General features: G+C 36.2%; 1 protein-coding gene across 1 annotated transcript; it reads right to left on the bottom strand.

The window, feature by feature from the left end:
• Positions 1 to 15,629: 15,629 nt before the first annotated feature.
• LOC131646462 (cyclic dof factor 3-like) lies at positions 15,630 to 16,747 on the bottom strand. The gene has a single exon (XM_058916489.1). The coding sequence runs from the start codon at positions 16,667 to 16,669 to the stop codon at positions 15,845 to 15,847; it is 825 nt and encodes a 274-aa protein (XP_058772472.1). The 5' UTR covers positions 16,670 to 16,747; the 3' UTR covers positions 15,630 to 15,844.
• Between the last annotated feature and the right edge of the window lie 9,052 nt (positions 16,748 to 25,799).

The following is a 25,799-nucleotide window of genomic DNA, read 5'->3' as shown; positions in this document are numbered from 1 at the left end:
AAACTTCACACCTCCAATTTACTATTTAACACACAACCTCAAAATCCAACTTAATTAAAAAATCCATAATAATATTAAACTTAATATTATTTCTCCGACTAACTGACTAAAATCTGAATTTAACTTAATAATCCAAATGCGCCTCTTAAAATCACACTAACAAATTCAACTACTTCGATACATTCTCAAACTTCTTCTAAATCCAATAATTAAATCCTTCAATAATTTAATTAACTAATTAATTAAATTTGGGGCGTTACAACTCTCCCCCACTTAGAATATTTTCGTCCTCGAAAATCTATGCAACACAACCACTCTCAACGTCATATCCCGCTTCAGCTGCGCAACTCCGATCCTTCATCTTAATTCATCGTTCTTATAAAAGTTTCAACCAAGTTTCAAACTTTCTTTAGCATCCATCACTTTGAACATCATTAAGATAGCAAGATACGTCTATAACATCCAAATACAATTTTCGTCTACTATTATATCGGAGATAACCATCATTACCAACTACAACAACGTCTCTACTTACACCATCAAAAGCATCATAATTCAATATCTTACAAAACCATCTGAACCTGCTAACACTGACGTCTTACAACTTCATACTACCACACATCCTGTAATAATATCATAACAACATTCCTTAACGCTATCATCGTCAGCACTCCTCATTCTTGAAGTTATGCTCTTCGCACTTCTAATAATCCATAACAAGGTCTACAATAATCCTACACTTAATCATTGTTCCTTCGTCAACAGTTTACACGATAACTACTCAAACCGACAACTTTATTTCTTTCCAACATCATCCTGCCACCAATAAATTTGTTACAGATGTTGCCACTATTTTAATAAGAAAGTTCATCTCTTTAGCTTTCCAACGCTTCAAAAGGGACTCAAATCGGACGTCTAGAACTCCAGTTATGAATTTTCGAAGTTTCATAACGATTCAGAAATTTTCCTGCGTTTTGCTTACGGAAATTTCACTCCAAAACTCATTCTCTTCAACTTAATCACTTTCCAAACAATCATTAACACAGCTCCTCGCTCCCAAACTTTTTATAACTCGAGATGCAAATTCTTTCGGCGACTTCAGTTTCCGAAACACCAAGACAACAATCCTCTCTACAACTTTCAACTAAAACACATCCGAGAAGCAAAGCTTCTCCCCCACTTCGCTCAAACTAATACCTGCAACAACCAGAAAGCAACAAGTACCGACAGTGTTTCACACACTTATCGCGTACAGAGGAATAAACAACATTAGACAAGTCTGGCCGGACGGACCGACCTGCTCTGATACCACTAATGTAACACCCCAAATCTACCCGATAAATTTTACGGAAAATCAGAGTATAAATTCCAAACAAATTCATTTGAGGTATCACATATTCGTCATTTCAAAAACATTTACGGCTTACTTGCCTTCATATAGATACATAGCACAGGAATTTAAAACTATAATCAAATCATTACAAAAAATCACTTTATTTAAATTCAATAATTAACTCGCAGCGGAATTCAAAAAAAATTCTCTATATTTTAGTTTAATCATCATAGCATCTTCACAAATAACTTTGAGTCACAAACCAAAGTAAAACATCACTAAAATTCAGCAAACATAACAAATAATAAAGCAATCGTTTATCCCACCGAGTGCTACGTATCAGAGCGACCACTGACTCGACTCACAACGTCTAAATCTTCATCAAAGCTATCACCTGCACGTTACCAATATAAAGATAACGGCGAAACAAAGGAAAGGGGTGAGATATCAAACAATATAAACAGGGTGATGATAAACAGTATATTCAGGTTCGAGTTATAATAATTATCGCTTTGCGGTATAATCGTTACTGTCTAGTTTACTTCACTGTTTCAGTCAATAACACAAGTCACAATATCTCACATAAGATCATACTCAAAGTTCACAACCAGTCACATAAATTCAAGCATCAAAAACACATAACATCATAATCACACAAATGAAATGCGACTCTAACAAATGCACATGCATGTGGTACCCGGGGCTTCAGCCCCCATCGCCAATTGCCAGATAACAGAGCCATTAAAACAGGCATAAGCCGTCGTCGCTGTTTTCCAATCCAGGCCGTCGCTAAAACATGTAATTCATGAGACACTGATGAAATGTAACAAATCACAAACATCACAAACAACTTCGCGAGGCATACGCCTATATCACAAACACGTCGCCAAACATCGTCACAAAGGCATTCGCCTACATCGCCAAAATATATCAATAGTTATTGATAAACAATCGTCAACTTAAATCCTGCACTTTGCAATAATTCACAAAAACTCATCGCAATATATCACACAACAAATCAACAACAATAATTCATCACAGATAATTCACGCAAACATCGTCATACTTCACAAAACTCACAAAAATACGTCGCGTCGCAACATTACCAAAAACACCGCAAGCACAACGGTTGTCAGATTATTCCCGAACACTCCTAATATTATTAAACTCGCTATATATTTTTCTGTCTATTATTATATTCCTCTGCTACTTATATAATGTCTCTGTTACGAAATTGGTCACTACACTGATGGGCAACAAAGTGCTACTGTTATTTTCATTAACTTCTTCTATATTATTAACTCATAAAAATTATAATAATACATAATTATAATTCGACAGAGTTTCGAAGGGACTCTAAAAAAAACTCTACAATAATGCATACAACTTTAAAGTGCCCAAAAATACCCTACTGACAATTCTTATTACATATAAGGGTAATTCTTATGCACTAAATTGTCTAATAATCTGACTCAAGTAATAATAAAACAACTCTAAAGGGTCAAATACCTTCAATTTTAATCTTTACAGCTCATCAGATTTAACTCTAAACATCTCGGTAGCAACTTTGAAACCCTATTGAAAACTCTAAGAGAATTGAAAATCACTTAAGTTGGCCAAATAATTCAAATATTATCTCTTACTCAAAATTCCTAAAAATGTTATATCAATAATATTAAATTATTATCATTATTATGAAACATGTATATATTAGTAAATAACTTGAATAGGATTTGTTCTCTTCTAGAAAAAACATAAGTTTAGATTGCCAGAACTATAATTCTATTATGTTTCTAAGCATCAGTATCATTACTATAATTCAAAACGTAGGCAATTACAGTGTTAAAATTCTATCAATTATATTTTCATTAGCTTCCGATCATGTATGATACACTATATACACACTAACGAAGTAATATATATAAAACGTGAGATCGCTACAGTATATGTAATTTACGAATAACGAAGCCAAATACATATTGAATGAATAGTGATGTTATATATATATAGACTATCCTACTCGGTACAAAATTATATGTATCAAATTAGATAAAATTAACACCAATAAAATCATCAACACATCAATTTTTACGGAAACAACAAATTTACACAGAATCAAACATGTGATAATTTCATAAAATTTTTAGGAATCAATCAAACACAAAGAGATAATAAAATTCCTTAAACCCCACATACGGTCCATCATATTCCCGTTTATAGAGCAAGAACCCCACCCTTACCTTGTATTCGGAATCCGCTCTACAATTCCGGTCGAATCCCAGCTTTTCCGGTTCGCGTAATCCTTTCGGTTTCTCCTTCCCGACACAGCTCTCGTATCCCTTTTTCAACCACTGAGCTTCCAAACCCTTGTTTTGTTTTCTCTTATCACGTACAGCCACCAAAACCTAATTCATCATTCTTTTTATTTATTCCCTTAATCCAATAATAACAATAATAATATTATTATTATTATTATATCTAATGGGCTTAAACTTCACACCTCCAATTTACTATTTAACACACAACCTCAAAATCCAACTTAATTAAAAAATCCATAATAATATTAAACTTAATATTATTTCTCCGACTAACTGACTAAAATCTGAATTTAACTTAATAATCCAAATGCGCCTCTTAAAATCACACTGACAAATTCAACTACTTCGATACATTCTCAAACTTCTTCTAAATCCAATAATTAAATCCTTCAATAATTTAATTAACTAATTAATTGAATTTGGGGCGTTACAGAAAATATCAGAGTATTTAAAAATTTCTCGGCAAACAAATGAGGCGTCACATATTCATTTAACAATAAATCACATCATCGCATTTAGCGGATACATAGCGCTTTCTTTAATCAATCAAACAAATACCTAACATATAATACTTTTCAAACAAAACAACTCCTTTCATTAGAACATGGCGGAATCATAGTTCTCAATCTTTAAATCAATAACATTTTATTCAGCTAAGATAAAATAATAAACAACAACATCATAACGTCATAAATCGTTCCCCCCGAGTGCTACGTATCAGAGCGACAACCGACTCGATTAACGACAACTAAATCTTCATAATTGAATACCTGAACATTACCAATATAAAGGCAACGGCGAACAAGAAAAAATGGTGAGATATCAAATCATATAAGTGAGCGCATGATAAATTGTATATTAGGATCCAGGAATATATAGTCATCACATCGCAAGTATTAATATTGCTATACACTTCATGCTTTCACTAATTCACAAATCTCACATACTTTACATCTCACAACAAGTCACCACAACTCATATTCATATCAATTACATATGAATTTCATTCATTTACTTTGCAAGCTAATTCACGATACATCACAAGTATAAGTCACAATTATAGACCCAAAACATCACCGCATATAAGTCATAGACTTAGTCATGAAACATCATATACAAGTCGTACATCTAGTCACATAACATCACATATAAATCACACCTTTAATCACTCAATATCGCATATAAGTCACATAAGACATGTTCAGTTAATCGCATTCGCAAGTATTGATATCCTCATACTATTCACAAAATTATCAATTCACATTTTTCACATACATTCATCATTTAACAAGTCACGGAATACAATCACGATATAGTCACAAAACGTCACAAATATGAATCACGTAAGACACATGGGACATGACTCATGTATATGTATGTGGTACCAATTGGAGCTTCAGCCCCCGTCACCAATTGCCAATTTAGGGCATAAGGCATAAGCCTTCGTCACCAATTTGCCAATCCAGGCCGTCACAGAGTATACATATGAAATGTGACTCGACAAACAAGACATACACAACATACTCATCACAATCACACATAATCACTAGGCATATGCCCACGTCACTTATAATTACCAATTATTAGAGGTAATTCAATGTCACAATTAATCATTCATCTTCACATAGAAATAAACTCATCACGACATCATTATCATCATGTTTTGTCATATCACGGCAAACATATAACTTCACATATTAACTAAATCATCACGACAATCATCATTTATCATCTACTTCACGAAGTATTCGTCACGAGGCATACGCCCATATCACAATCATCAATTCATAAAAGATATTAACACTTCACACATAATACAACAACTTCATACGACAACGGAACAATTCCGACAATTCACCAAACCAACGGTCGATATCATTAGCATAATAATCACCAAGATATCCACAATAATTCTTAAGGTATGATCACAATTCGATACCGGTTAATCGGACACAATTCAATTACTTATCGATTATCCAATTCATTCGGTTACATACTCAAGATATCGTAATTTACCGATAAACCGAATAGTTAATCTAAGTTCAAGTGTTTTCCAATTAAATAGACTAATTGAGGTTATTTCAACTATTAATTAATCGACCGATTAATATCGCAATTCCGACAGAATAACACCACCACGTTAATGTACTAATTTAACTTAGCTACCACGTCAATTTTCATCGAATTACGGCAACTAATTATACCGCTTAATTCGGCTATTTCTATCAAACAGAACTATTTTGCTTTTTCATAAAGTTCCATAACTGTTACTGTTACATACTATTTTTTTTTACTGTTTTAATTATATAAAATTTCATCATCATATTTCATTACCATGGTATGTTACAATTATATATACATTATGTAGTATTATGAACACATGGAAACACAACATATATGTTAAAGAAATAGCCATCAGCATACAAATATGAAACTTAAGCATAAGAGGAAAATATATGCTTAATGGGGGTGCCGCTCGGCAACCTCCTCCTTAATACAAAATGCCGCCCGTCATGGGCTGGCTGTCGGCCGTCTGCCGTGCCGCCGAACGTCGTGGTTGATTGCCAACCGTCTATTTCGTTCCTTATTTCCTCTTTGTCTACTAATTTTCCAAACACGCACAACATTCAACATTCAACATCATTTCATTTTCAAATTCAACATAGCAATAGCAATTTCAATGGTAAGAGATAACAAAATTCATTCTCTAAACTCCAACATACAATTGTTCATAAGCCCCATTATAGGAAGAGAACCCCACCCTTGCCTTATTCAATGTGAAGTCTCCGATCGCACTTCCGATTTGGCACCATGGATGGAAAATCTCTAAGCTCCTTCCCCTTCTCCAAAGCTTTCCTCTTTCTCTTCAAATTTTGTTTTCTCCCAAAATGACAACACTACTCTTTCTCATCTCTAAAACCCTAATTATCATTTCCAATTGGGCTTAGTCTTCAACACTATTTTTTTCACAAACCGAATTAGGCCCACTAAGATAATTAATCTGAAATAGCCAATACATCACTTAATAATATTCCGTCGATATAATAATTTATTTGCCGACATAAATACTTATTCTCCACAAAATAATTCTCAACTGATAAATTCCGAAAATAAAATAAGGATATTTAATTAAATAAATAATTAAATAATCGGGGCGTTACACGGTCTCTTGATGGTGTTGGTTCTCTAGTGCCACATCCTGATGGGGTTGTCCCATTTTTTGAGGATGCTGATGCGCCTGAGGGTTACCCATGTGGTCCCTCCAATTTATCCCTGTTGACAAGGTACGCTGATCATACCTTCAAACATGCCTGCAATAGAGAGGTAACATTTCTTAGACTTATTAATTTTTTATCCTTAGTGGAAATTAATTATTTCTAACATTGCTTGTTATTAATATTGTTTTCTTTGGAAATTTTCAAGATAGGGGTTCCTAGAAGTTCTATAACAACATACAAAAGATTTTATCTCTAGAGCAGCTTGCGGAGCCATGGTTCCAGGATGTCCTCACAGCATCTGGTCTGGATGACCTATGTCAGATTGGGTACTCCACTATCCACAACGGGATGCTCATGGCATTTGCAGAGAGATGGCATCAAGAGACGTCTTCATTCCATCTACCTCATGGTAAGGTTACTATTACTTTAGACAACATCTCATGCCTACTCCATATACCTATCTGTGGTATCCTCGTTTGTCACGGTAGGATGACGAATAAGGAAGCGAGAGAGGTTCTGATTAAGGAGCTCGGGATGATCCATTCGAGGTTTTATTTAGGGTTGGATATTACAACACTTCCCGTAGATCATTAGTTAGGGAGAGGTGGATGGCTACACTAAGGCTATGCCACGTGCTCGTGCCTTCATCCCCCTAAAAGGGAACCAGGCGGCGGAGCCTTACAGAGTATATTTGGATCGCATGACTATCGAGGACACCCGCCATGACTTCTACGCTGCTCACCGTGAGACGCGCCCGTGGGATGACATTGCACTATATTCTAGATGGATGGCATGCAGTTCGACCATCACAGTTCGCTATCTTCAGGAGCGCTTCAAGCGGTAGTTCAGCTACTGTCAGACGATACCTCAGACGATATCTCTGGCTATTGACTTAGTAAATGGATCAAGCAAATTATATCTCGAACGTATATATGTGTATGAAATGATTTCATCCTCAATCAATTTTCTCACAAAAGAATGTCTAAGTCCTAACTTGCATAGACTTTTTGTTATACACCTTTTTATATGCTCTTTAGCCAATGGAACTTCCAAAATAAGGTCCCTCAACCATTCAACTTCTTTAACCAGTGGAAGCGAGATACATATTTGTTTCTTGCTCTTCCAAGAAGTCTCACCCCCAACTACAGTAAATATCCACTCAGTTGTAAATTTATGAGCTCCAACCCTTGATATCCAACTCACACTGGTATCTCCTTATAATATGGTAGGAAACCTACTAGGATGGAGGTTAAAATTTTAGTTTTTTAAAGATAATCGAAAATCCTTGTGATGGCCTTCCAATGCTCACCATTTAGATTGCTAGTAAATCTACTCATTTACTACCTGCAAATGCTATGTCGGATCTAGTACATCGTATCAAATACTTTAGACAATCAATTGCACTTGCATATTTCAATTGAGTTACGACTCTTCCATCATTCTTTGAATTTTGACACTAGGATCAAATGGAGTGGTCACTTCCTTAAAGCGTAAGTGTTTGAACTTAACAAATATTTTCTCAATATATTGTGTTTTACGAAGTTCATAACCCTTACTATTTCGCTTTACTTTGATCTCTTAAATTATGTCAACTAGTCCAAGATCTTTCATCTTGAATGTGGAAGTTAGAAACTTCTTTGTTTATAAAGTTCCATTCTCCTCGTTGCTAATGATCAATCATATAATCAACACGGAGACAAATGAATATCACAATATTCTCAACCTTTGTGTACAAACACTTGTCAGAAGAATTATATGAAGAAAGATTTTAGATGATCATTTATGACGATGAGAGATGAAATTCTGAGCAATTTAAAGTAGTATAGTATGAATTGAAATAAGTACCTTAGTTATGTTAAGTTCTCTCAAATCTTCACTTGATTATCTATGTTCAACCTTCTTGAACAACTTCATCATTAATGTGCATGACATTTTTTATCCTTTCTCTTTTTATTATATTTGTCTTCATTAAAACAATATAACACATATTCTTTACTGTTATTGTACAAAAACAAAATATTTTAACATATCTTAAGTGCACACAAGCTTATAAAAATATCAAATGTTCTAATTATCAAACATATATTAGATGAACTTAAATAAATAAAATTATGAAATTAGATATATACACTAAATTATAATCTAAATATATACAAATGTGAAGATATTATAATGGATCCTCCATTCCATGTTTCCTCCTCCTTCAACCAAAACACATGTAATAATATAGAGAGACCTAAAAAATTGATAAATAGAACAAGGGAAAGAAAATATTAGAGAAAAATAGCAAGACAAATATGAAGGAGATAATTAAAAAGAGAATATTAAAAAAGAGGATTAAAATCAATAGAGAAATTAAAAACCCGTAAAACGAGTTTCGAAGAAATCCTTTTGTATGATGATGAAACTTTTTGCTTAGGAATCCTTTTGTATGGTAGGGCACCTTTACTTCTTAAAAATATTTCTCTTCAAGCATTGAATCATCTCTAGATTTTTTTTTTTTAAAACATACGCACACATATTATTAAAAAACATTATAATTTTAAACAAATATATCCTTAATAACAAAAAAAGTTAGAATGCCACCTAAGCAAATGATAGGTTTTGTGAGCCACAAATTGTTGTGGAGTTGTTGTGGTATTGTGGAGTTGGATTCTTCCACGAAGTTACGAAGATATTGTTATGTTCTAATTATATCCTACCCTTTTAATCCATGTCATCTTTTATTAAACTTTTGCCAATCCTCCTTCTGTATTTTTTCTTGTTAGTCAAATCTAATAATATCTTAGCCTTTCATTTTCTAAAGTACAGTTCTGCCTTCATTCTTTATAGATACAAATTTCTTCTGTTGCTCTTTTTTTTTTTATCTTATCTATTATTTCGTTTGTATCTTTATATCATTCTTAGAATATATAAGAATAGAGTAAAGTTATAGTGCGTTTTTCTCCACCAAATCACTGAATCTAAATACTTAGATTTTGATTTAGGTTTATCTTGAAATAAAAAAAAGGATAAAAATATTTGATCCCAAAAGATAGTGTCATGTAGATACTTGCTGTCATATTTGTGGCCAAAGAATGCAATTTTTGTAACGTTGTATATTTATTTATTCATAGATAAGTATTTGACCCCAAAAAAGGGAGAAAGCTATGTGATTATTTCAACATGCAGGCAAATCCAACTGTGAGATTTTGGATCGAACTCTAGTATGGCCGAAGGGTAGCTTCTTGGTTCGACAGGGTTAAGCATGAAGTCGAAGGTTGTTCACATGCTTATGTCGAAGATGCTAGGGTTGTTAGCATGTTAAATTAGGTTTTAGTGTTTAAACCCTAATTTGTTAAGTTAGCTTGTTTATTAAGTTGGCTTGTGTAATGGGCCTTGCTGAAAAAGCCCATTAGTTAGTATGTTAGGTTTTATTATAAATAGCATACTAGTCTCTCATCATTGCTAAGCTGCAAATCCTAATTTAGGGTGAGAGAGGTTATTTGTTATTCTTGTAAACTTGTAATCTTGTTTTAAGAGAAAGTGAAAGAATAGCAGTTATAACCAATTATTGTGTTCTTCTTCTCCCCTATAATTCCCTATTATACTTTGTTATTGGTATCATTTTTCACAACAAATTGGTGCGGTGAGCGTGGAGAAGATGTCGTCAACAAAGTATGAGATTGAAAAATTCACCGGAGTGAATGATTTCGGTCTGTGGCGCTTGAAGATGAAAGCCCTACTGGTTCAGCAGGGTTGTTTGGAAGCGTTGAAGGGAGAGGCAGCCATGAATGCAGAATTGACGGCAGCGGAGAAGACGAATATGATCGAGAAAGCACACAGCGCAATTTTGTTGAGCCTTGGTGATAAGGTTCTCCGGCAGGTATCAAAGGAGACGACGGCATCAGGGTTATGGGTGAAACTTGAAAGTTTATATATGACCAAATCGCTGGTAAATCGACTCTACCTGAAGCAAGCTTTGTATTCATTCAAGATGATTGAAGACAAAGTATTGGCTGAGCAGTTGGATATGTTCAACAAGCTGATTCTTGATCTTGAAAATATTGATGTAAAGATCGATGATGAAGATCAAGCGCTGTTACTATTGTGTTCTTTGCCTCGATCACATGCTCACTTCAAAGAAACTCTCTTGTATGGAAGGGAGTCCCTGACGTTTGAAGAAGTTCAATCAGCCTTGTACTCTAAGGACTTGAATGAACGAAAGGAGCATAAACCTTCGACTGTTGGCGAAGGTTTGGCCGTTAAAGGAAAACTCTTACGAAAGGATGGTAAGTTCGACAAGAAGAAAGGCAAAAGCCAGTCGAAGACTTACAGTGGCGAAGCATCTGGCATTCGATGCTACCATTGTAAGAAGGAGGGTCACACAAGAAAGGTGTGCCCTGAACGCTTGAAATATCATGGAGGTAAGGATAATGGCAACGCTGCCATTGTTCAAGATGATTTCGAATCATCTGATGTTCTTGTGGTTTCAAGCAGTGACTCTAAGAAGGAGTGGATTATGGATTCAGGTTGCACTTGGCACATGACTCCAAACAAAGACTTGTTCGAGGAATTATGTGATCAAGATGGTGGATCAGTATTGCTGGGAAACAACAAGGCTTGCAAGATTGCAGGTGTTGGATTTGTGAGATTCAAGCTCCATGATGAGTCAATAAGGTTGTTGACTGAAGTCAGGTATGTTCCTGATTTGAAGAGAAATCTGCTTTCTCTTGGTGAATTCGACAAGAAAGGATATGTTTTCCAAGGAGAGAAAAGTATCCTAAGAGTCATGAAGGGTTCGAAGGAAGTCTTGAGAGGCGTGAAGAAACAAGGCTTGTATACCCTTGAGGCTGAAGTTGTAAGTGGTTCGACAAATGTTGTATCCACGAAACCTTTGTCGAAGACAGAAATCTGGCACATGAGATTGGGCCATGTCAGTGAAAGGGGTCTGGCCGAATTAGGGAAACAAAATCTGCTTGGTGGAGACAAAGTCGAAAAGCTGAAGTTTTGTGAACCCTGTGTACTTGGAAAATCTTGCAGAGTGAAGTTCAACAAAGGCAAATCAAGAACACATGGATCCCTTGATTACATCCATGCTGATCTTTGGGGGCCTGCAAGGTGTTCATCACATTCTGGGGCAAGGTATTTCCTATCCATAGTAGATGATTATTCCAGAAAATTATGGGTATTCATCCAGAAGACTAAGGATGAAACGTTTGAGAATTTCAAAAGTTGGAAGACTCTGGTTGAAAATCAGACTGGCAGAAAGGTCAAGAGGTTGAGAACCGACAATGGCCTTGAATTTTGCAATGAGGCATTCGACAGTTTTTGTGCTACCTCTGGTATTGCAAGGCATAGAACTACTGCAGGTACTCCACAACAAAATGGTTTGGCTGAAAGGTTTAATCGAACTATTTTGGAGAGAGTTAGATGTATGTTGACTAGTGCGGGGTTAAAGAAGGTGTTCTGGGCTGAGGCTGTTTCGACAGCAACATATCTGATAAACAGATGTCCTTCGACAGCGTTAGATATGAAGACACCTGAAGAAGTTTGGTCGGGACATCCACCAGATCTCGACAAACTGAGAGTATTTGGCTGCATAGCCTATGCTCACATTAGGCAAGACAAGATCGAACCTAGAGCTCTGAAATGCATGTTCATGGGATACCCTGAAGGAGTCAAAGCTTATAGGCTATGGTGCCTAGAGCCAGGTCACAGGAGGTGTATCACCAGTCGAGATGTAGTTTTCAATGAAGCTGAAATGGCTTTTAAGAAAACTGATGATGTTGGTCGAAGTACAGAAACATCTGACGAAGAGCTGAAACAGGTAGAGATTCCTGTTGAGGTGGAGCATGTTGATGCTGAATTGCATATCCCAGATGAAGTCGAAGAAGAAGCAGAAGATGAGGAAGTTGAGGAAACTGACGATGACTACCTATTGTCGAGAGATAGGTCGAGAAGAGTCATCAAACCACCTCAGAGACTTGGGTATGCAGATCTTATAGCTTATGCATTAATCTCTGCCAGTGAGGTTCTTGATGATGAACCTAGAGATTATAAGGAAGTTATGAGGAGTCAAAATAAGACTGAATGGCTGAAGGCCATGGATGATGAGATGAAATCTCTTCATGATAATCACACTTGGGAACTGATCAAGAAACCTGCTGGGGCAAGGTTAGTCAGTTGTAAATGGATTTTCAAAGTTAAGGAAGGAATTGAAGGAGTGACGTCGAAAAGATATAAGGCAAGGTTAGTTGCAAGGGGTTTCACTCAGAAAGAAGGTGTCGACTTCAATGATGTGTTTTCTCCTGTTGTGAAACATAGGTCCATTCGAATGCTGCTTGCCATGGTAGCACAGTTCGATCTTGAACTGGAACAGATGGATGTGAAAACTGCGTTCTTGTATGGTGATCTAGATGAAACGATCCTGATGAGGCAACCTGAAGGGTATGTCGAAAAGGGGAAGGATGATTATGTGTGTAAGTTAAAGAGATCCTTGTATGGGCTGAAACAATCTCCTCGACAGTGGAATAGGAGATTCGACAAGTTCATGGCACGCATAAGTTTCATTAGAAGTCAGTTCGACCACTGTGTTTACTTCAGATTTCGACCTGGTAATTCATTTGTTATTTTGTTGCTTTATGTGGATGATATTCTCATAGCAAGCAACAGTGTCGAAGATGTGATGAGGGTGAAGGCTGAACTTAATAAGGAGTTCGATATGAAGGATCTGGGAGCTGCTTCCAGGATTCTTGGAATTGACATTCGAAGAGATAGAAAGAAGTCGAAGTTATGCCTATCTCAAGAGGCATATCTACGGAAGATTCTTGAAAAGTTTGGTATGTCGAATTCGAAGCCAGTTGTGACTCCAACAAACCCTCAATTCAAGCTGAGTATTGATCAGTGTCCCAGTACTGATGTGGAAAGAGCCTATATGAATAGCATCCCATATGCTAATATAGTTGGTTCTTTGATGTATGCTATGGTTTGTACTAGACCCGACATAGCATACGCAGTAAGTCTTGTAAGCAGGTACATGGCGAATCCTGGAAAGGCTCACTGGCAAGCATTGAAGTGGATTTTAAGGTACATAAATGGGTCTCTGAATAGAGTCCTAATTTATGGTGGAGCCTTGGGTGAAGATGGTAAAGCAGTAATCGAAGGATATGTCGACTCTGATTATGCAGGTTGTATGGATTCCAGGAAATCTATTTCTGGATATGTTTTCACTATGTTTGGCACAGCAATTAGTTGGAAAGCAACACTTCAGAAGGTTGTTGCTCTATCAACCACTGAAGCGGAGTACATTGCATTAACTGAAGCTGTGAAAGAAGCATTGTGGCTTGAAGGTTTTGCGAAGGAGCTGAAACTTCAAGGTCGAGGTATCACTGTTAAATGTGATAGTCAAAGTGCAATACACCTGTCGAAGAATTCAGCCTATCATGAGCGAACTAAGCACATTGATGTGAGGCTGCATTTCGTCAGAGGAGTAATCGAGCGTGGAGAAGTCCAAGTGCTGAAGGTTTCGACTGAAGACAATGCTGCTGATATGATCACCAAGACATTGCCGAGTTGCAAGTTTTTCCACTGTATGCAGCTGATAAAGCTGCATGAAGAAAGCTAGTTTGTTCCCTTGATGTTGTAGAGTTAGATCCAAGGTGGAGATTTGTGAGATTTTGGATCGAACTCTAGTATGGCCGAAGGGTAGCTTCTTGGTTCGACAGGGTTAAGCATGAAGTCGAAGGTTGTTCACATGCTTATGTCGAAGATGCTAGGGTTGTTAGCATGTTAAATTAGGTTTTAGTGTTTAAACCCTAATTTGTTAAGTTAGCTTGTTTATTAAGTTGGCTTGTGTAATGGGCCTTGCTGAAAAAGCCCATTAGTTAGTATGTTAGGTTTTATTATAAATAGCATACTAGTCTCTCATCATTGCTAAGCTGCAAATCCTAATTTAGGGTGAGAGAGGTTATTTGTTATTCTTGTAAACTTGTAATCTTGTTTTAAGAGAAAGTGAAAGAATAGCAGTTATAACCAATTATTGTGTTCTTCTTCTCCCCTATAATTCCCTATTATACTTTGTTATTGGTATCATTTTTCACAACACCAACTGATTACATGTAGGATAAATAAAATCCAAGAGATTTTACCTTAGATTTGAAAGCATCATGTTTGGAAGCTACAATATTGGTTTAGGCATTATATTTTTCTTTTCATTCAACAATATTGTCTGTTGCTTCATTTCCTTTTGCCGATAAAGCACCCTTCGTTTCTGAAGGTGCCAAAATTTTAGAGATTTTTCATCCTATAATTAAAATATTTATTGACTTATTTTTATAAGAAATCATTATAAATATCCAAATTAGTTAGTGTACTTGTGAAATACAATCAAGATGATCATGCTCATGCATGTGCTCGCAAGAGGGTGTTTAAGCACTCTGATTTATAATCCAGTAAAATCGAAATAAATCTTATAATCTTTTGGAACCAATGTTACTATACTACAATTGCAGTGATTTATAATCCAGTAAAATCGAAATAAATCTTATAATCTTTTGGAACCAATGTTACTATACTACAATTGCAGTGATTTATAATCCAGTAAAATCGAAATAAATGTTATAATCTTTTGGAACCAATTTTACTATACTACAATTGACAAGTAGAAAGAAGAAGCAATATCAATAGCTCTTATCAAATGATTTGGATTGTATTGTTTATGCTTAACCATTGTATTTTCTACCAAAATAAACATTTCTTTTATCTATTCATCTTGTTATTTATTTATCTTGTCACATACATAATATGCACATCAAACATATTTAATCAAGAAAGTTATATAATTCTGAATCAATGAAGAAACATTTTGGAATCTTATGAACTTATGTCACTATAATTTACTATTAACACATACAATAAACAGGACATTCACACCACATATGCCACAATGGTTTCGTTATCGGACACTGACACGCCTACATCCTTTGAATATCCAATCAAATAATGACATGGAACACAATAGACATTGGTAAAGCTGCAGGGTTAACTTTGAATACTGATGAAGATTCTTCAACCACATGATTCTTGTCATGAAAGTCAGATCCAAATCCCTTGAAAATTCCTCTCCCATTCTCGATTCCTATTGTTGACCATATAGAACTCATTACAACATCATTAGGGTCGTCAACTCTTAGTAACTTAGGAACCAATTCATCATTAGTATCATGCCTTTCTTTGTTGTTTCTTTTTAAGCCAAGGTTTGCTTTCTCTGAGTTGGAATATATGATCTTGTCACCATCTCTTGAATGTTTCCTTAGTGCAGGTTTACTTGGGCCACAAGATTGTGTTGGCACAGAATGTTTCCCTAAGGACATGGCATAACACACTGCATGGTTCCATGAAGTTGAAGAGATATCAGAAGAATTTGATCCAAAGGGCAAGACATTACTCATTTGAGAATAATGCAAGACATCTAATGGAAAGTTAGTGAATTTGTTCTTACGGCGACCTGCCTCTACAAGCATCTTTCTGACGGTTCCTCCAGAAGTCCAGTATCTCTGGCAGTTTTTGCAGAAGTGTCTGGGCTGTTTGGCTTTGAAGTTGTTGTAGTACCGGAATTTTGTGTCCTTGCTGTTACATCTTGGACATGGAACAGTCATGTCTGGTTTCTTTGGAGATTTGTCCTCTGACATGTCAATTTGATCATCTAGTTTTGTAGAATTCTGTTGAGAAGAATCATTGGTAAGGACATGAGCCTTGTGTGTTAGAAAAATGGTTGTCCCAAAAAGCTTTATGGTTGAAAGATTAATCATCTCAGACATAATACTGTTCTTTGTTATGTTTACTTGATAATAGAAAATGGATAGTGAAGAGTTAAGGAGAAGAAAAAAGGAGAAAGAGAAAGGGAGGTACAATGGTTTGTGTGTTTATGTGAAGAGGTTTTATAAAGGAATAAGGGAATGTTTTTTGAGCCACGAGTTGTTTTAGCCTATGAGGTTTTAGTGTTGAGTTGCCAATTAGATTCACACACGTACTAGTAGTTATGAAGGTAGTGAAGATATCTTCTGTCATATCACTTTTTCATCTATGGCACTTTCCTTTTTAGCTTTTGCCTTTATGTCAAATAACATAATGTATTTGCCTTGGTGCCAATGTTGGCTAACATAAAATGTCACAAATTGATTGGTAAAGAGACTTGTCATTTCGTATGTCATTAAAAAATCTATTTTTTTTTTAAACTTTTATCTCATCCTTTGGGATTCCTAGACATCACCTGCATTTTTTAAAATGTCTCATCTGTTTTTGAAGGTGTATCTTCGGACGCATTTTTTTTTAAAGTTGATTTGTTCCGTAGGTGCATCTACGGAATGTTTCTAATTATGCATCTCCGAAAACATTTCTTGTTAAATTCGCGCCTGACTATTCTCCTCCCTCATTCTCACAGTTTTTCATATTCTCTACTCTCTCAAACTCTCTCAACTTCAAAAATCAATCTTCCACTAAACTTCATTGTTTTCTCTCGAGTTCGGCAGGGAACATCAACATCAACGATCAACACACTCCGACTTATTCAAAGCTCAATTTAATCGGTAAATTTTTGAATTTCCGAGTTATTTTTTAGTATTTCCCGCAATAGAGTTAGAATACAATTTTAGGAGTAGAAATCAATAGATAGTTTTAGATACATAGTTTAGATACAATGTATGTATTTTTTATGTGTAAAATGGACGACCAAGCCACCAAAAATAGGATTTTTCAATGTTTGGAACAGTAACAGACGCCATTGTTGCGTTTTTTAAGCTTCAAAACGTTCAGGAGATGCATCTACGGAAAAATGAAACGTTACGGTAGTTCGTAGATGCAACTCCAGAATAAACCTAGTTTTTGAGAATGTTGGGTGCTTCCATAGCCGTATCTACGGAAGCTTTCCACATTTGCATCTTCGAAGTTATAATTGGTTTGTTTTGTTTTTCCTTTTGTTTTTATAAGTTAATTATATCTAATTTGACTATATTTGTAATACAATGAAGATATTATGGCTGATGAGACAAACCGATTTATATCGGGGAGGGTTGCACAACATGCCTCCTGCGACGTGCACGGAGCCAGATAGTCTCACAGGTAGCTGACACCCCTGTTCTAGTAGAGGCAACTTTTGAGGCCATGTCACAGGCTACTCCTCATCATAGTGGACACGCGCCTTCCACTTCTACTATTTCATCCCGGAGGCGTCAGGATGATAGTGAGGATACTTCACAGGCGCCATCTACTCGCAGACATTGTCAGGATATTTTTGCTCCTCCCGTGCCACCTCCAATGGATGCTGGATCTCCTATGCCATCTCCTGATGGTGTTGGTTCTCTAGTGCCACCTCCTGATGGGGTTGACCCATTGATTGAGGATGCTGATGCACATGAAGGTTACCCATGTGGTCCCTCCGATTTATCCCTGTTGACTGGGTACACTGATCATACCGTCAAACATGTCTGCAATAGAGAGGTAACATTTCTTAGAATTATTACTTTTTTACCCTTAGTGGAAATTTATTATTTCTAACATTGCTTGTTATTAATATTGTTTTCTTTAAAAAAAATTCAGGATATGGATTCCCAAAAGTTCTATAACCACGTACGAAAGATTTTATCTCTAGAGCAGCCTGCGGAGCCATGGTTCCAGGATGTCATCACAACATCTGGTCTGGATGAACTATGTCATATTGGGTATTCCACTATCCACAACGGGATGCTCATGGCATTTGCAGAGAGATGGCACCAAGAGACGTTCTCATTCCATCTACCTCATGGTAAGGTTACTATTACTTTAGGTGACATCTCATGCCTACTACATATACCTATATGTGGTATCCTCCTTTGTCACGGTAGGATGACGAATGAGGAAGCGAGAGAGGTTCTGATTAAGGCGCTCGGGCTGATCCACTCGATGTTTGATTCAGGTTTGGATATTATAACACTTCCCGTAGATCATTAGTTAGGGAGAGGTGGATGGCTACATTGAGGCCATGCCACGTGCTCGTGCCTTCATCCCCCTAAAAGGGAACCAGGCGGCGGAGCCTTACAGAGTATATTTGGACCGCATGACTACCAAAGACACCCACCATGACTGCTATGCTGCTCACCGTGAGACGCGCTCGTGGGATGACATTGCACTATATTCTAGATGGATGGCATGTAGTTCGACCATCACAGTTCGCTATCTTCAAGAGCGCTTCAAGCGGCAGTTCAGCTACTATCAGACGATACCTCACCACCTTTCTGTCTTGGCTCCTCTTGGGATGAGATAAATGAGGCCTTTGTAGACTATCAGCATCACATGGTTCTGTATGAGGCTCGGGCGACCAGAGCAGAGTCAGACTAGAGTTGCACCGATGGGTACATCACTTGGTACTTCATTGTGTCACACCCCTACATGATCCCCACTGCAGCGGGATCACTGCCTAGACAAACTCTTCAAGAGATATTGCAGACGCAACAGTCTTAGTTGGACCACACTCAGGATGTGCTTCCTCGCTGTCGTGAGATACTTGAGATGACGCGGGCAAGCATTGCTGGTGGTTTCTTCCCTGGGCGTATACTGAATGATATCATGAGGGGGGCACTGGTGTACCGTAGACATCGTGCCAGGACATGTGGGGTAGTAGATGGTAGAGGAAGATGATCCGTCAAAGGAGGTGGTGGACGTAGAGGAGTCGCGAGAGGCAGAGAAGAGGATGAAGATGTTATCCGGCACACACAATAGTGATCATGCTGATTATTTTGATGTCTATATTTTTATTACATTTATGTACTTTATTTTTACTATGTATATGACATAATCTCCGTTGGATGATATATATGATGTATTATTTGATGTACTATATACCATTGAGTTTACATTACACTAGTTTTTGTACTTTTTATTGCTATATTGTTCTGTCGTTGAATAAGAAAATTGGAGTTTTTGAGTGAAATATAGTTGGTTTAAAATATAGAAAAATGTTTCGTAGGTACATTTACGAAACATTCTATTTTTAAGACTTTTCGGAGCTATGTCTACAAAATATTATATGAGCTGAATTAATTTGAATTTTCCCAATGTTCACTATTTTAAACTACTTTTGTAGATGTAGCTCTGGAAAAAAACCAAGCTTTGACATAAAAAAGGTACTTCCGGGTGTATATCTCCTGAAGCAGGGGGCGTTAATGTAATTGCGCCAGGTGCCTAAGAGTATCAAGGGGTGGATCGAGATATTCTCATTTTCTTATGTTAAATGAGGAGATGCATTGTAATGAAAGTTGTAAATAATGTGAAATAGTTTAGATATTTTAAGTTTTTTTCGATGATAATGTAACTTGATGGGAGGCCTATCATTATATTATTTAGTGATTTCTTATTCATTTTGGATAGCCTCTCGACCCATTTTAGTAGGCCTCTTGCTCCATCTAGAGGGGTCTCTTTGTTTTTAGCATCAGATAAAATTATTCCAATACACAATCTCTTAAGTAAGAGGTCTTGTAAAGGAGCAAAGTGACTTAATTCAAATGATCTATGATTTGAGGTGTCTAAAACAAGAGTTGCTTCAGATACCTTCGATCCCAACACTAGGGAGACCCTTTTTGGAAAAACAACTCTCTCAGGCGTTACTTGTAAAGACGAGTCCCTCTGACTAGGCTTTAAGTTGAGTCTCTCATACGAGACTTGTAATGATGAGTCCCCAGACGAGACTTTGATTTGAGTCCCTCGGGTGAGACTTTGGTTTGAGTCTACCAATAAAGACATGTAAAGACGAGTCCCTCAAAAGACACTAGTACAAAAATAGCTTTTTAGAAGGGGGTTTTAAGTCAGTTCACAAGCCACTTGACTTAAAAAAAGTTGCGGTGGCAATTTCGTAAGTATTTATAATTTTGTTAGGTCGGTTGCATTTAAAACTGACTTAACAAATATTAATTAAAAAATATATAGTTTGCATTCAATTGCTTAAGTCGCCTGTATTATATAAATGACTTAAGAAGTCTATTGATTAACTTAGGTGTGTAACCCAATCTAAGAGATTTTATTTACTACTAACAAGGCGTAGGTTCGATTCCTACTTCAAACATCAACTATCTACCCATTAATAAAATGTAGCCCAAAATTACCATTTACCCCTTCTACTCAGAATTTTTTACACTATCAAAAGGTGTTTCCTGTAATTAACAAATTCAAAAATCATCCATGCCATTTGCTAGCCCTCTATTGGTCAATGTCTTCAAATTTTGTACTTTCCCATTTTACTTTTCAGAACATATCGTTTCCCTCCATCCAATATAGTCTCAATACTCTCTCTCTGCAAACATCACCAACATTTGTGCTCTCATCTTTTCGCAACCGGAGAGAGATACCACCGCCCAGAGACCTTCCTGTAGCAAACATCGCCCTCTTTTTCCAAACAACGACAACACCAGGTATAAACCTTTCCAATTCCATACGCAATATCACCCTCTTTCTCCCAAGAAGAAAATGCACCTTTCAACATCTTTCGTTTGCCAATATCTTGGTTCTAACCTTTTTTGTGTGTTTGCTTTTACTCATACTTCTTATACCTTTGTTTGGATCTAACATGGTTTGCAATAGATGGTATTTGTGTGTTTGCTCTTGCTATTGATATTTCTTTGCTGTTATTTGCTCTTGCTATTGATATTTCTTTGCTGTTATTTATGCTGCCTATTTACGTTTATAAAAGAATCATGCTCAAGTTTTCATTTTTACCACAGGAAGGATGTCAAGGCAGCCCATTCTGATCAAGGATCTGGTCAAAGGGAACCAAGTATGGAAAATGCTCATTAGAGTAGTTGATTTGTGGGTTGTTATTGAAAAAAATGGTCAACAACATCTGGAAGCCGTGATTCAAGATGGACAGGTATAGTTTTTACTAACTCTTAACATTTATTAAAACTTAATAGACATTTGGTGTATTTGTTTTCATTTGAGCATTTTCAAAGTACTTTATGTTCATATGAACTTAATGTCCAATCCTACTTTTTGTTTGTTGTTTATGCATTTCACAGGGTGATAAGATCCATGTCATAACTCGGAGCAGGGACTTCCAAGATTGGGTTGAAGCTGTCAAGGAGCATGAGACGTATAATCTATACAACGGAGAGCCAGTTGAGAATGATGTCCCGCTGAAGGTGTGTTGTAACCCACTCAAGCTCATCTTTAATGGAGGCACTACCCTGACCAAAGTGGCTATACCGGAAATACCAGCTCATAGATTCAGTTTTTTTCCTATTGAGAAGTTCCTCAAAGGTGACTTCAAACATGACATGTTGTATGGTAAGCTATACTAAGTTTAACCACTGAGCAAAGTCTGTGTTCATTTTCTCCTGGTTTTTTTCATTTCTCATGGCCTACATTGCACCAAGTATTGATATAGGCAAGTTTATCTACTATTCAATCTGATGTTTTGGTTATCACTGATGTTATTGTTGTGTTCACACCCTGCAGATGTTATTGGGGTGTTACAGGATGTTTTAAAGACCCAGATGGGAGGTGGGGGAAGGAAGTCTTGTGTCAACGTGAATTTACGTGATGTACAGGGGAATGTCATTGAGCTAGTGCTATGGGATGATTATGCCAAGCAGTTTGTCAACTACACTACCCCTAACAACTTTTCTGGTCCTACTTTAATATTGTTGACACATGCATGGTGCAAGCCAAATACAGGTTTCATAAACAAATCGGATTCGTGTTCTTTTTGTGTTGTTTTATTTTCTTACTAAACGACCGTTACACATTACATTTCAGTATCCGGTTTACCGTGTCTTTCCAACGCATGGAGCGGCTCTAGGCTTTACTTTAACTTGGATCATCCACAAGTTGATCAATACAAAGCAAGGTAAGAAGTTCTTAGGGATCAATTAGTTAAATTCATCATACATTCCTATTAGTTAGATGATTTTTTGACTACTTAGTATGATGTAACAGTTTTAGAGACAACATGCCTGCCCCTTCCCAATCAATGACTTGCGATTCATCCATTCAATCTAGCAACAATTTCTGGACTAAACTGAGTGAGGTCAAGAGTGTCCGTGCAATATCTGAATTTGGAAAGGTGTTACTACTATTTTATATTACTTTGAGAAAAATTCTGCTTTCTTGTGCTTACAAATATGCTTTCTTCTAATTGCAATTCTGTTTTCTAAATATCTTTTCGCAACAGGACTGTTATGCCACCACTATTGGGACGACCATAGGTTTTAATGCCTCCAGGTGTGGATGGTATTTTGAATCAACTGGAAACACAGAAGCTGAACCCGTTACCAAGTAAACACTATGGCTTTCCCTTACATTCAATCTGAAATCTTTTTCTTATGCCATCGTTTAATGTTATTTGTCACTTTCCAATTTAGATTCAAACTGGAGGTTGAGGTGGAGTATGAGAATCACAGGGGGGTCTTTGTTTTTTGGGATAAGGATTGCATACCTTATACTAAATTGACTGCTAAGGAACTTCGAGAAGTTATGAAAGCTGTAAGTAAGGCATTAATCACCTTGAATGATTTGATCAATATTACACAAATTTAACCACTGAACACTTTGTGTGATTTCATGTAGGCTGGAGAGGATAATCCTAAGATTTGGCCTACTCACCTTGATGTTCTATTGAATAGGAAATTGGTCTTTCGTATCAAGTATCAATCACAATACCAACGATTCTCTATCGTGAAGATACTTAATGAAGACGGCCTTTACACTAAGTTTCACAACTACCTCACACCAGATGAGGTAATCGACAACTCTTTTACACTATTTTTTTTCCTATTTATAATACACTATTTACCTAACAGCATTTACATGTTTTCAGAATACAACTAATGCTGATGTTGTGGAAATGGACACCACTTCTCCAAATCTTACTCCATACCAAGTGAGTTCATAACATTTTGCTTTGGCGTACTTTAACAAATACATTGATCTTATATTGAATCCATTTCTATACTAAATGGTAACTCCTTTATATGTGGCATGAGCAGGTTACACAGAGTTCTGAACCGTCAATTGGTGCTCAACTACCTTATGCTGCTAACCAATCGGGGAGTCCGACTGCCAGCTGCAGCAGTACCCCTAAGAGGATTGCTACTTCGACCTCAATGAACGATGCCATCCAGTCTGAGGAGCTCACCCCTAAGCAATCAGCCACTAAGGCCAAGACTGGAAAGAAGACAAAGCAAATCAAGAAGGAATAACTTTGGTGGGTCGATTGCAGCAGATTGTCTCATTTTTTGATGCTTACCATGGCATTTAACTATTTGTAAGGATTTAATCCAACTATTAAAACCTACTTTTGTTGGCCATTGTCTTATGACTTTGAAGTTGCCATGTCTCAAGTACTTTGACACCTCATCTGGTTATTTATAATGTTTTGTAATGAACCTTAATGATGCTTAAATATGCAGCACCTACCATTGAATGGAAATTGAAATGCTATTATATTAGTTACTTATTAAATTTTAGTTATCAATTCTGTTTTTTAATCAATTCTGTTTAAATAAGTTTTGAAATCAATTCTGTTTAAGTATGTTTTGAAATTGAAATGCTTAAATATGAAGTAGTAATCAATTCTGCTTTTTATTTTAGTTATCACATGGTTACCTATTATATTAGTTACTTAATTAGTTACTTAGCATATACTTTCTAGAGACTTAGTTAGTTAGTTATATCCTGTTTCCAATAAGTTAGGTAGTTAGTTTCTTCTGTTAGCAAAGTTTTAGAAACTTAGTTTCAAATTCAATTAACTATGATTTGATTTGGCTAAAGTTCCTGTTAGCATATATTGGGTGGAAGATAATTATCGCACCAGTAGAATCAATGTAATCACAGGGGTTTCATGTTTGTTAGCTTATGTTAATTGGTATAATATCAAAATCAATGTAATCTAATATAGCTTTTAGGATACATATTAGCATACACTTTGTTAGCATAGATTTTTGGTTACTCAGTAGCAAGTTATCATTTAATTGATTTCAAAATCATAATATTCTCAAGGAGACACCCTTTCAAAATCTAAAGGAATTGCAGTTATACATTTTTGTAATCTAAAGTTGTACCACTTTGTTATCATACTATTCATTCAATTTATTTCATTGAATATTTGAATTTATTCTACTTCCAAATTGTGTCATTTATGATACATATAGTTGTGTCTGCAATTTGTGTGCACTTGCAAATTAGAACCTCTCTCCAATTCAAATCTTGCCAAGACTCATCGTATATAATTCCTTTGGGTGACTTACAACTATTATACTTACTAGCTTGTCTACATGTGCTTTTACTGATTTTTTTTTGGTCATATTTGAAGGATTTGTTGAGATGAAAAAATCGTGGGGTCACTCATTCTGGTGTCAGGTGTTTTTGTCCTCATGGTGGCACGAAAGAGAGCCATGGAGGTAAGCACATCAGCTTTCAAATACCAAGTTAATTTTTCTTGATTTTTTCAAATGTGTGCACTTAGTGCTATTTGGCTGTTTGTAAATATATTTTATTGAAATGTAAGAGTGAGTGTAAAGCCTAGAGCCACTTAGTTCTAATGTGTGTTGTGCAAACTATTATAGCCAAGGAGAACAGAAAACACAACTTGTCAGCAAGAACCTATTTCCAGCACTTCAAAATTTGGCTTTATCTATTGTACAAACCAGGCTGTCACAAGCATTATGATCCTGATATTTGCATTAAAAACAGCATTTTGTGAAAAACTACTGCATCCTTTCATGCGACAACTCAGCCGTTTCAAGTACAACCTCCCTATGTTTTGGGAAAAGCCTAGAGAAATGTGTCAACTCAGCATTAAATGCTGTTAGCAGTATAACACGGTAATAGAAACTGGTTTTGCAGCCTCTTTTTATTTTTTCCATGTCCAATTTAAACTAACCTCAAATGTACTTTACATATATCAATTTAATTTTCGAATAAATA

Source organism: Vicia villosa, linkage group LG2 (genome assembly GCF_029867415.1).
Source record: "Vicia villosa cultivar HV-30 ecotype Madison, WI linkage group LG2, Vvil1.0, whole genome shotgun sequence".
NCBI lineage: Eukaryota > Viridiplantae > Streptophyta > Magnoliopsida > Fabales > Fabaceae > Vicia > Vicia villosa.
Note: the sequence above shows the minus strand (reverse complement) of the source record. Positions and strands in the feature narration are given on the sequence as shown.